The sequence below is a fragment of the Triticum aestivum genome, chromosome 3B (assembly GCF_018294505.1).
Source record: "Triticum aestivum cultivar Chinese Spring chromosome 3B, IWGSC CS RefSeq v2.1, whole genome shotgun sequence".
Lineage (NCBI taxonomy): Eukaryota > Viridiplantae > Streptophyta > Magnoliopsida > Poales > Poaceae > Triticum > Triticum aestivum.
In genome coordinates this window covers 540408581-540420861 of record NC_057801.1, presented here as the reverse complement: position 1 = coordinate 540420861, position 12281 = coordinate 540408581, and the positions used below count along the sequence as shown (strand labels likewise).

General features: G+C 43.8%; 1 protein-coding gene across 2 annotated transcripts; it reads right to left on the bottom strand.

Moving 5' to 3' along the window:
- Positions 1 to 1840: 1840 nt before the first annotated feature.
- On the bottom strand, positions 1841 to 10804 carry LOC123070782 (probable sugar phosphate/phosphate translocator At1g06470). Of its 2 annotated transcripts, none has more exons than XM_044494119.1 (12): positions 10140 to 10804; positions 9860 to 10032; positions 9122 to 9207; positions 8984 to 9033; positions 8031 to 8098; positions 7568 to 7668; positions 7397 to 7409; positions 6899 to 7083; positions 6489 to 6575; positions 6298 to 6392; positions 2433 to 2561; positions 1841 to 2346 (listed from the first exon to the last, which is right to left on the bottom strand). In XM_044494119.1, exons 1-11 carry the CDS (start codon positions 10550 to 10552, stop codon positions 2438 to 2440), a joined length of 1395 nt encoding a protein of 464 aa, XP_044350054.1. In that variant the 5' UTR covers positions 10553 to 10804; the 3' UTR covers positions 1841 to 2346; positions 2433 to 2437. The 2 variants fall into 2 exon arrangements, with proteins under 2 accessions (XP_044350054.1, XP_044350053.1); XM_044494118.1 differs by having other exon boundaries at positions 2424 to 2561; positions 10140 to 10802.
- Positions 10805 to 12281: the final 1477 nt, after the last annotated feature.

Here is a 12281-nt window from a genome sequence, read left to right as displayed (position 1 = left end):
ATCGTACATCCATGTTGGTGGAGACTTCAACCCACGAAGGGTAACAGTTGTGCGAGTCCACGGAGGGCTCCACCCACGGAGGGTCCACGAAGAAGCAACCTTGTCTATCCCACCATGACCATCGCCCACGAAGGACTTGCCTCATTTGGGTAGATCTTCACGAAGTAGGTGATCTCCTTGCCCTCACAAACTTCTTGGTTCAACTCCACAATCTTGACGGAGGCTCCCAAGTGACACCTAACCAATCTAGGAGACACCACTCTCCAAAAGGTAATAGATTATGTGTTGATGATGAACTCCTTGCTCTTGTGCTTCAAATAATAGTCTCCCCAACACTCAACTCTCTCTCACAGATTTGGCTATCGTGGAAAGATGATTTGGGTGGAAAGCAACTTGGGGTAGGCTAGAGATCAGGATTCTTGTGGTTGGAATGGAATGTCTTGGTCTCAACACATGAGTAGGTGGTTCTCTCTCAGAAAATGAATGATGTAAGTGTAGCACGTTCTGATGGCTCTCTCCACGAATGAAGAGTGGGTGGAGGGGTATATATAGCCTCCACACAAAATCTAGTCGTTACACACAGATTTCTAAACACGGTGAGACCGAATGGTGAAACTCGGTCCGACCAATTCAGGTCAAAATGTGAACGTTAGAGTTTTTGGTGGGACCGACAAGGTCAACTCGGTGGGACCGATGTGCAGGGGTTAGGGTAAAACCTCAACTCGGTTTGACCGATTACACAAACTCGGTGAGACCGATTTTGGTAATAAGCAAATAGAGAATTGGTCAAGCAAACTCGGTGGGACCGATTGCACAAACTCGGTGGGACCGCAATTGTTGCAACAGGCAACAGGGAGTTTTCAAGCCCATCTTGGTGAGACCGAGATCCCATCAATGAGACCGAACTGATTAGGATTTGTGGTAGTGGATATGTCAAATGAACTCAGTGGCGCCGGATAGATCAAATCGGTGGGGCCGAGTTTGACTTTTAGGTTTAGGACATATGTGGAAATGAGAAAATGACCGAGGGCTTTGGAGCATATCACTAAGGACTTTGAGCAAGCAAGTCATTAAACAACACGCCATCCCCTTTTAATAGTATTGCCTTTCCTATAAACTCAATGTGATCTTGGATCACTAAAATGAAAATGTAGAGTTTTGAGCTTCTGCCCATGTTTGTCCTTAGCATCTTGAAGGGGTACCACATTCTCTTGTCCATGCCACTTCAATGTTGAACTTATCTGAAATATAATAGGTGAAAATATTAGTCCAACATGAGATATGTTGATATTAATTACCAAAATCATCCAAGGAGCACTTGTGCTTTCACATGTATTTGACATTAAGAAAACAATAGCAATAAAGTGAATGATCATATGCTATGCCAATGAATGGGTCTTGTCCATCACATCATTCTCTTAATGATGTGATCCCGTTATCAAACGACAACTTATGTCTATGGTCAGAAAACCTTAACCATCTTTCTATCAACAAGCTAGTCTAATAACGGCTTACTACGGACTTGGTATTTGTTTATTATGCACACATGTATTTAAGTTTCCGATCAATAAAATTATAGCGTGGATAATAAACCTTTATTATGATTAAGAAAATATAATAATAACCGCTTTTTTATTGCCTCTCGGGCATATTTCCAACACCTACATGGGGTTGCGAGCAACCAAACTATACTTAAAGCTGAGTGCAGACGGAAGATCTGGCCTCTGTTGCAACAACGGTGCTGACAAAGGAATTAAAATGGCCGATATAAAGGAGGACAAGAGCGATTTAAGAGTGAACAAGATCTCAATTTTGTCAGAGAAATCTTTAACTTGGCGTCTAAGATTTACACTTCTTCGTGTACTCAATGAGCTAAAAACATTACAGTGCAAAACTGTATACAACACATACCACCAATCTAATTCCTTTCATTCTCAGTAAGTAGTGTATATTTTGTAATGCTAATATATGTGGAGCTCACAAGTTGCACCAAAATTGAGCTCTTCACACTCCCAATAAAAAGCACAGCAGCTGTATTTCTAACGGACCACAAAACATTCTTATATTCTTATAATATATGATATACAATTTCTGCACAGCTCTCGGTATGCACCATTTTTGTTTCTGAGTAACAAAAGCTTTCTTCTGCTACTTGTATCAGTGTGTCTCTTCTCAATCAGCGATATGATTTATGGCATGATCATCATCATGCTCATGCATATGCAGCATAACTCCACAGAGCCGTGGAAGAACACAAGTAAGCACTGGTGCCTCTGAAACCAAGCAATGGTAAGTCGGTAGCAGTGTCCTGAGCCAAATACGCCTGCCCATAAAATGATCCGCTCTCTGGAAAGGAGAAAATATAATGAATGCAGATGTCAAACTGATAGCAAACAATGTAAACTATTTATTCGATTATCCACCTTTCATACTTGGATCAGCCTGTATCATCCTGATCTTCAATATCATCATCAATGATAACATATTTTGAGGCACCATTGGAGGAATGGGAATTTGGGTCAACATGTTTACTGTGGCGGTCTTTCTTGAACCTATGGTACCTTCATATATCACAAGATAATAGTCAGAATAACCATACTAACACATCAGAAATTAACCTACTCTAATATTTCCACTTTACGCTTTTGTTGTCAAATTATTATCAGTGTTTTCCAATGGCTCTTTTTATAGTTAGTCTTATTGCATTTCTCTCTGTACAAGGTGGCATGACATATCAAGTTCATTGACTTGCAAATAGGAAAAAAAATATTTGTGGACGTGAGCAAATTAATAAGTTTGACTCCTCTTGAACAATTTACTCTCCAAAAAAGTTGGCATGGAAGTCTGAACTTATCAACATAGTAAGAAACTTGAAGTTGATTCTAGGAGTCGTAACAACATAGCCGGTCCCAAGCCCGGGTAAAGGAGGAGGGTTGTGATAGGCTTGGCGAGCCAACGTAAAAACTCAGTCACTCTTATGGAGATGAAACCCAAAAGATTTTCGTTGGGGCGTAACCCTCTCAGCGACGCGCCACATCGGAACCCGGGTGTGGTGGCAAATGGACAAGGGCCGGGGCGTCACCCCCTGGTGACACGCCGTATCTTGATCCAGACACGGTGGCAAGTGAGCGAGGATCGGGTCGTCGCATCCTTAGTGGCGCGCTACATCGACGCCCGGATGTAGTGGGAAATGAGCAAGGGTCTTCGCATTTGACTCGACGATTGTGAAGGGTAAGGAAGCTAGCCGAGCGTAGCTGGAATGTAGGGTCTCTGACAGGGAAGCTTCGGGAGCTAGTTGATGCAGCGGTGAGCAGAGGTGTTGATATCCTTTGCGTCCAAGAAACCAAATGAAGGGGACAGAAGGCGAAGGAGGTGGAGGATACCGGCTTCAAGCTGTGGTACACAGGGACGGTTGCAAACAGAAATGGCGTAGGCATCTTGATCAACAAGAGCCTCAAGTATGGAGTGGTAGACGTCAAGAGACGTGGGGACCGGATTATCCTGGTCAAGCTGGTCAAGCTGGTAGTTGGGGACTTAGTTCTCAATGTTATCAACGCGTATGCCCCGCAAGTAGGCCACAATGAGAACACCAAGAGGGAGTTCTGGGAAGGCCTGGAAGACATGGTTAGGAGTGTGCCGATTGGCGAGAAGCTCTTCATAGGAGGGGACCTCAATGGCCACGTGGGTACATCTAACACATGTTTTGAAGGGGCGCATGGGGGCTTTCGCTATGGCATCAGGAATCAAGAAGGAGATGTCTTAAGCTTTGCTCTAGCCTACGACATGATTGTAGCTAACACCCTCTTTAGAAAGAGAGAATCACATCTCGTGACTTTTAGTAGTGGCCAACACTCTTGCCAGATTGATTTCATCCTCTCGAGAAGAGAAGATAGGCGTGCGTGCCTAGACTGTAAGGTGATACCTGGAGAGAGTGTTGTACCTCAGCATAAGCTGGTGGTTGCTGACTTCCACTTTCGGATTCGTGTCTAGTGGGATAAGCGTGCCAAAGTCGCTAGAACGAAGTGGTGGAAGCTCAAGGGGGAGGTAGCTCAGGCGTTCAAGGAGAGGGTCATTAAGGAGGGCCCTTGGGAGGAAGGAGGGGATGCGGACAATGTGTGGATGAAGATGGCCGCTTGCATTCGTAAGGTGGCCTCGGAGGAGTTTGGACTTTGGAGTGTCCAGGGGAAGGAGAAGCGAAGATAAGGATACCTGGTGGTGGAATGATGATGTCCAGAAGGCGATTAAAGAGAAGAAAGATTGCTTCAGACGATATACTTGGATAGGAGTGCAAACAACATAGAGAAGTACAAGATGGAGAAGAAGGCCGCATAGCGAGCTATCAGTGAAGCAAGGGGTCGGGCATATGAGGACCTCTACCAACGGTTAGGCACAAAGGAAGGCGAAAGGGGCATCTATAAGATGGCCAAGATCCGAGAGAGGAAGACAACGGATATTGGCCAAGTCAAATGCATCAAGGACAGAGCAGACCAACTCCTGGTGAAGGACGAGGAGATTAAGCATAGATGGCAGGAGTACTTCGACAAGCTGTTCAATGGAGAGAATGAGAGTTCTACCATTGAACTGGACGACTCCTTTGATGAGAGCAGCATGCATTTTGTGCGGCGAATCCAGGAGTCTGAGGTCAAGGAGGCTCTAAAAAGGATGAAAAGAGGCAAGGCGACGGGCCCTGATCCCCATTGAGGTGTGGAAAGGCCTCGGGGACATAGCGATAGTATGGCTCACCAAGCTTTTCAACCTCAATTTTCAAGCAAACAAGATGCCAGAAGAATGGAGACGGAGTATACTAGTACCAATCTTCAAGAACAAGGGGGGTGTTCAAAGTTGTACTAATTACCGTGGAATTAAGCTGATGAGCCATACAATGAAGCTATGGGAGAGTGTCATTGAGCACCGCTTAAGAAGAATGACAAGTGTGACCAAAAATTAGTTTGGTTTCATGACTGGGAGGTCGACCATGGAAGCCATTTTCTTGGTACAACAACTTATGGAGAGATACAGGGAGCAAAAGGACTTGCATATGGTGTTCATTGACTTGGAGAAGGCCTATGATAAGATACCACGGAATGTCATGTGGTGGGCCTTGGAGAAACACAAAGTCCCAGCAAAGTACATTACCCTCATCAAGGACATGTACGATAATGATGTGACAAGTGTTCGAACAAGTGATATCGACACTGATGACTTCCCGATTAAGATAGGACTCCATCAGGGGTCAGCTTTGAGCCCTTATCTTTTTGCCTTGGTGATGGATGAGATCATAAGGGATATACAAGGAGATATCCCATGGTGTATGCTCTTTGCGGATGATGTGGTGCTAGTGGATGATAGTCGGACGGGGGTAAATAGGAAGTTAGTTATGGAGACAAACCTTGGAATCGAAAGGGTTTAGGCTTAGTAGAACTAAAACCGAGTACATGATGTGCGGTTTCAATACTACTAGGTGTGAGGAGGAGGAGGTTAGCCTTGATGGGAAGGTGGTATCTTAGAAGGACACATTTCGATATTTGGGGTCAATGTTGCAGGATGATGGGGGTATTGATGAAGATGTAAACCATCGAATCAAAGCCGGATGGATGAAGTGGCGCCAAGCTTCTGGCATTCTCTGTGACAAGAGAGTGCCACGAAAGCTAAAAGGCAAGTTCTACAGGACGGTTGTTCGACCCGCAATGTTGTATGGCGCCAAGTGTTGGCCGACTAAAAGGCGACATGCTCAACAGTTAGGTGTGGCGGCGATGCGTATGTTAAGATGGATGTGTGGCCACACGAGGAAGAATAGAGTCCGGAATGATGATGTACGAGATAGAGTTGGGTATCACCAATTGAAGAGAAGCTCGTACAACATCGTCTGAGATGGTTTGGGCATATTCAGCACAGGCCTCCAGAAGCTCCAGTGCATAGCGGACGGCTAAAGCGAGCGGAGAATGTCAAGAGAGGTCGTGGTAGACCGAATTTGACATGGTAGGAGTCCATTAAGAGAGACCTGAAGGATTGGAGTATCACCAAAGAACTAGCTATGGACAGGGGTGTGTGGAAGCTTGCTATCCATGTGCCAGAGCCATGAGTTAGTCGCGAGATCTTATGGGTCTCCCCTCTAGCCTACCCCAACTTGTTTGGGACTAAAGGCTTTGTTGCTGTTGTTGTTGTTGTTATTCTGGGAGTCGTAAAATACGGACTGGTAATAAGTTATCTTTTTTGGAAAATGAGGAAAAAAACCCGGCCTCTGCAGGACTGGTAATAAGTTAGTAGCTTGGAACAACAAATATATGAACAACTCACTTGTACAGATTGAAAAGGCTGACACCAAATATAATTGTTGCCAGTCCAAATCCCTTTAACCAGGTAAATGGATCATTGAAGAAAAGCACAGCAACCTGTTGGATTGTTTGTCATCACAAGTCACACTTATATGCATGAACAAAGATAAATTCAATGAAACTTTGGAAGTAACTAGAGTGGGAAATCAATACCAAAATTGTGACAGCTTCCTTGACAATCCCAGCTATGGTCACTGTTACAGCACTTGTTACAGAAACCAGAACATATTCTGTCAATACCTTCAAAGAATAAATCAAGTGATTATAAACCAGATAAAAAATGCTAACAAGAATACTTTTTTTTTGTGAATACCAACAAGAATACTTGGCAAGCATGTCTTAACAACAAACCAGCAATAGATGACTGCAAAAAGGACTTATTGGTTATTACAAGTATTCTCAGACTCTCGGTGCATGAAAAAATGAAATAGTAAGAACCAACAGTGTATTGACTGGTTCCAGCAAAAAAGAAAATGACTTTTTGCATGACAAATGTAATGATTGGTAAGTCAAATGCTCTGGCATAAATGCTGTACTTCCCAGGAAGGAGTACTGATCCATACCATGAAGAATGCCAAAGCACCACCTAGAAGCATCAATAAGATGCTTCTTAATATGTGAGCTGGACTATCAAAGAAGTGACTTGCTCTGACTTCATGCCATGGATCCATGGCAATGGAAATAATTGCAGTTGTTATTGCCATCACCGGGGTAACATAACTCATTAAGGTGAAGGGGTTCTTTAATCCTGCATAACACAATAAAAATGATGCTGTAAAGGATGCTACATTACATATTTACTGAACAAATCACGTTCGATATTATCATTTTCATATTTTAAGAGAAAACAATGCACATAACAGCTACAGCTCATACTGATGCACTAACTCAGATTTAAACAAAAACAGGTGTCCATTGAAAATATATAAGTCATACATGTGCCTGAAATTAATAAAGCTAATCCGCTGCTTTTCAGTTTTCAAGAATGAGATGCTAAGACAACAACGAACAGTATTTATAATTTCCTCTCACTGGACAAGAAGCTAAGATAGAACGCATACCATATTCCTCTTTCTTCAGCAGATTTAAGGGACGCATAAGGGGAAAAGAAAAGTTCAGTCAGGACAGGAATGGAAGGGAAGTAGAACATAGGATTAATAAGGCATATTACCATGTCCAATCACCAATGTTCAAAACAGAAAAAATGGAAGTACTACATTACACTGACAAACCTGGAGGAGAATCTGTGTCATGCACCAGCGGAAACCAGACATGACAGCAGCAAGCATAATAAATATAAATCCCCAAAGATTAAATTGTGTCTCTTTGGCAACTGCAAGAGGAACATTATTACCACAGTCCACAGTTAAGATGATGAATCCACATAAGAGAAATTTAAGAAAATAGAGTCAGAATGCAAAATTAAGCCCACAAATTACAGTGCCAAAAATCTAATCAAGTAAAAAGCTATTACCTCAGTCCCGAATTACTTGTCTTAGATTTGTCTAGATACGGATGTATCTAGACACGTTTTATCTGTCAAGATACATCCGTATCTAGACAAATCTAAGACAAGTAGTTCGGGGCGGAGGGAGTAGCTAGGAGGTCTTTTTCTGAGCTCTCCCCAGGAAAGCACATAAGCATATCACTTTGGAAAAAGTAATATAAGCTGTTGATGTACACTTATGACTTTACCTGTCAGTAGAACTCCAATAGAAACAATCAGCATGATTCCAAGAATGTTAAAGCTCGGCTTCTCTAGCCTTCAGGGAAAAAGGGAAACCTTCGATTAATAGCATGAAAATGATACGGAGACGCAGAATACAATGGTTGTTGACGTTCATTTTGTGGTTCTGGTGCTAGGAGCCTTTTGTTTTAGTTAGCTGCGATATATTTGCATCAGCGTAGCCTCGGTTTTTGTTTTGCTGCTGTTGCTGGGGTTTATGTGTTTTTCGAGCAGTAATTTTCTTCCTTTGTAGTTCATACTTCTCCTAGTCCTGTTGGCTACCTTTATATCTGACCTTTATATCTGAACTACCGTACTCTGCTGCTCTGTTATTTTTTAGCAATAGTGGAACCCGACCACCATGAGCAGGCGTAAAGAAAAAAGCGAATGATATGCAGCATAACAAAAGCCCATAAACCGATAATTAAACAGAAATAGGTGCAGTGTTGTCAGAAAGACAAGTTACAAGAGGGCACAAAATTATTTGCATAGGAACATGAAAAGGCTAAGTGAATGTCAAGAAGCAGTACTATAAGAAATGATGGGCATGCAAGAAACTGCTCAATGTTTTTTTTGTCGGGAGATACTGCTTAATTTTAGTTCAGTTCTAACATTTGCATCCCATTTCTCAAAATGATGTGTACATGGAACCAACTTTGTAAAGTCTGCAAGCTAGTTCAAAAGTATTCAGTTGGCCTAGGACAAATGTTTCACATAACCTAATAGTACAAGTTAACCCTCTTCATCCCACCCCACCCCACCCATAGGAGATGAAAACCATTAGAGAACAGCAGAATGAAGCTCAACTTTTTCAGGACAAGGTTCTGTAACTGATATTCCATACCAATGAACACAAGAAGTTGCTAAACTAGAAGACAAAAAGGGCATGCACTGCTGAAAACGAACCAGCAACTGAGCTTACCTGAATAGAAAAGCAAAGAGAAGAATGAAAATTGGAGCCCCAGATTTACACTGCACAATAATTGAAAGCCATAAATTAGGAGTCCAAATATTAAGTGAGAAGAGCAGGAAATAATAACTCACATGGAATGAAATGTACCATTGTAGCGAATGTCACAGTAATGAAAACAAACGAAATGTTGGTCAAATTTATATCAAGAGCAGTAGCCAAAGCTGTTGGAACAACTGCAGAAGAAATATTCAAATTGTTACTATATATCTTTAAAGATGATAAACACAATAAGAACAGACAAAAAATCTCTACATATTTTGAAGTGGAATAAAAAAAAATAAGTCCGTGCTAAGTCCTAGCCTTCGTTGATTAAATGGATTCATCGAATGAAAAAATAATATCCAGTAGGTCATGGCCCAACTTAATTGCAAGTTAATAAAGTACGGTGATTCATCCAGCGAGAGGTGTAGGGGTAAACTCTATTTTGAGCCCATGTGGCTCTATAGCAGCTTGGATTCACATGCAACGCACCAGTTAAATTTTACTTTATCTTTAACCTTAACTTGATAACTTATGATAATCTAATTTAGTGAGTTGTGTTCTGTTAATTGGCCAATGGTGGTTTCTGCCCCCACCCATGAAAATAACCGACCAGCATCCATGTTCAGTGCTTTACACCTGAGCTCGAAACTGAAACATACCCTTCTTTTAACACTAGTACTCTATATGTATGTCCCACAGAAGTGCAGAATGCACAAAGTTGCTATTGCAAATTATAGGCACCAAGCCATGAAATTTCCAGGGCACTTGTTGTGACAGAATGTAAGGAACAAACTACTCGTGTAAGCATCGGGCAACATAAGTTTGAAACAACACAGTAGCTACCTCGCAGAAAGTAATCTTTCCATGACATTGGATTACGCTCTGCCTCCATGCCCCGTTGCTGGAACCACACAATCACCCTCGACGCAATAGCCTGCATGGTGAAATGCACCGTATTCATCAGGAACGGGGCAGGGAACTTCCACATGCGCTTCCCAAGCATCTCCTTGTTATACCTGGCCACAGGCACAAGAGCACGCAGAGACACCAGCATCAAACGCGTGCCCGGCAACAGCTCCTCTGAGCATCCGTGCACAAATAACGAGAAAAACGCGTTACTCACAGCGTCAAGCAGGTGCTCAGCGTGTACCAACTCGCTATCAGAAATATAATCTTGGCGATCAGCCACGGCGAGACCGGGACGCTGTCAGATCCCGCCGCCGCTCCTGCCTCGATATCCATCGGCAAGCGGTGGGCGGCGGCGGCGGATGGCAGAAGCGGCAGCTCGAACTCCTCCGAATCATCGTCGCTCGGTGCAGAGGCCGGCGAAGCGGCGCCGGCGGGGGCATTGGACGCCGCGGAGGCGTCCTTGCACCACCGCGAGAACGACGGCTCCCTGCGTATCCCTCCCTGCTTCCTCTGCCCGCCAGCCACCACCTGCGGCTCCGCGGCGCCCTCCGCGGGCTCGACGGGCACTTCCGGCGCGTCCTCTTCCTTCGCGTGGGCGTGGCCGTTCTCCACGGCACAGTCCCCCATGGACGCTGCTGCAGGTGGCGTAAGGCTCTAGAAAGGCTTGGATCTGGACGGCGCGGATCTCATCGGCGGCGGCGGCGAAGGGGGGTTTGCAGCTAGCCTGCGGGATTTCGGTAGCAGGTCAAAATCCAGCACCTCGTGACGACGACTTCCTGCGCGGGGGTTATGCTTGCAGCTTCCTCCGTCGGCTGGTACCGGTAGCTTTGCTTGCGCGAGAGGAGGACGATGTTTCTTCTCTCTCCTCCTTTTCGCCTCGCATGAAAATGCAGAAATCACAAAACGTACTCACCATTCTTCTTCTTCTTTTAGGGAAAAAAATGCCCCAAAAAGCATTTTATATGTGATAATTATCAAAGAAAATAGTACCAAATACAAAACAAAAACATCAAGATATAAAATGACTAAAAAAATAGAAATCTGTCGTACTACTCGTTTTCTTCCATCCATGATACGCCACCCACCCGAACTTGAAACTATACTAAATCGACAATAAGTAAAATGGACCCTGCAGGTACCCTCGTGATACTAGGCTTATAAAACCACAATAGTCACTCGTGTGTATGAACGAGATGCACTTATTGCTGAAGGACCATTGGTTAGGGCAGCATCACCCCACATAGCATTGCAATCCTTCATCGTCAGTCGAGAATATTGGAGAAACTAGGTCACACTGTAGAACAAATTGAACAAAGACACCAAAGTAGCCGCATCAAAGGCAAACCAATATTGCGTCTCCTAAATGACACATAAGTTGACATATGTGTCGGCATTACGGGATAAGGGGTTCCCTGAATCCGCTAATGATGGGCCTGGTTGGATCTCTAAAAAAACATGAGTCGAAGATTTCCATGCTCTAGACTTCCCGAGCACGAAGGCGGCGGCGACGAGTACGAGGACTTTTACTAAGAATCTTTTTGAGAGGGTTTCGATAAATGGCGCAAGGGTAAAAGTCGCCCTGAGTTCTTTTTTCTTTAGGCTCTCCGACTCAAGGTCGACAGGCCATTAATGGCTATGCCTACACGCCAATGATAACGTACGGTTTATGGGCTGTTGTGGTTCTGACTTGTAAGCCGATTCATCCCAAATCGAGATGATACGACATCCTGCATTTCAGGAATCAGACAGGTCTAGGACGCCTTTTTGACTATCAATGCGCTGGACATGGCATGTCTCCTCAACTTTGCTAGGGATTCGTCAAACCTCGCTTGAACTCGCCACCTTATTTTCTGACAAGCCCGTGTGAGCCATGCAGGATTGGTTGCTCGGATTGTTTGTACCACATTTTACGATAGACCATTGTGGTGCCCCCAGATCCTATATAAGGGGAGGACCAAGGCCGTGCAAAGGGTTCACACGCTGAAAGAATAATAGCTAGCAGGAGAGTAGCTAGCGACAGGATACTGGCTCTCCAACACTAGAGAAAAACAGTGAGAGAGAGAGAGTTCATCTTGTAATATGTGATTCGTAAATAGATGAAGGACTAAACCAGGATGTAGTATATTACATCATCGCGGTGGCCTAAACCTGGGTAAAAAAGCTTGTATCTTCGCTCAAAGATTTCTAGAGTTTTTTAGCCCCTGGTCAAACGAAAAAAGGGATTCCCATGATCCCAGATATTTGCAAGTCCATCATTGACATCTGGCATGCTTTGTAGGGGGCTAGGGTTTCCATTCTCTTTGCCTCTTCATCAACAATGGCTAAGCATGGATCACGGGCGAGGTTGCGGTCACTG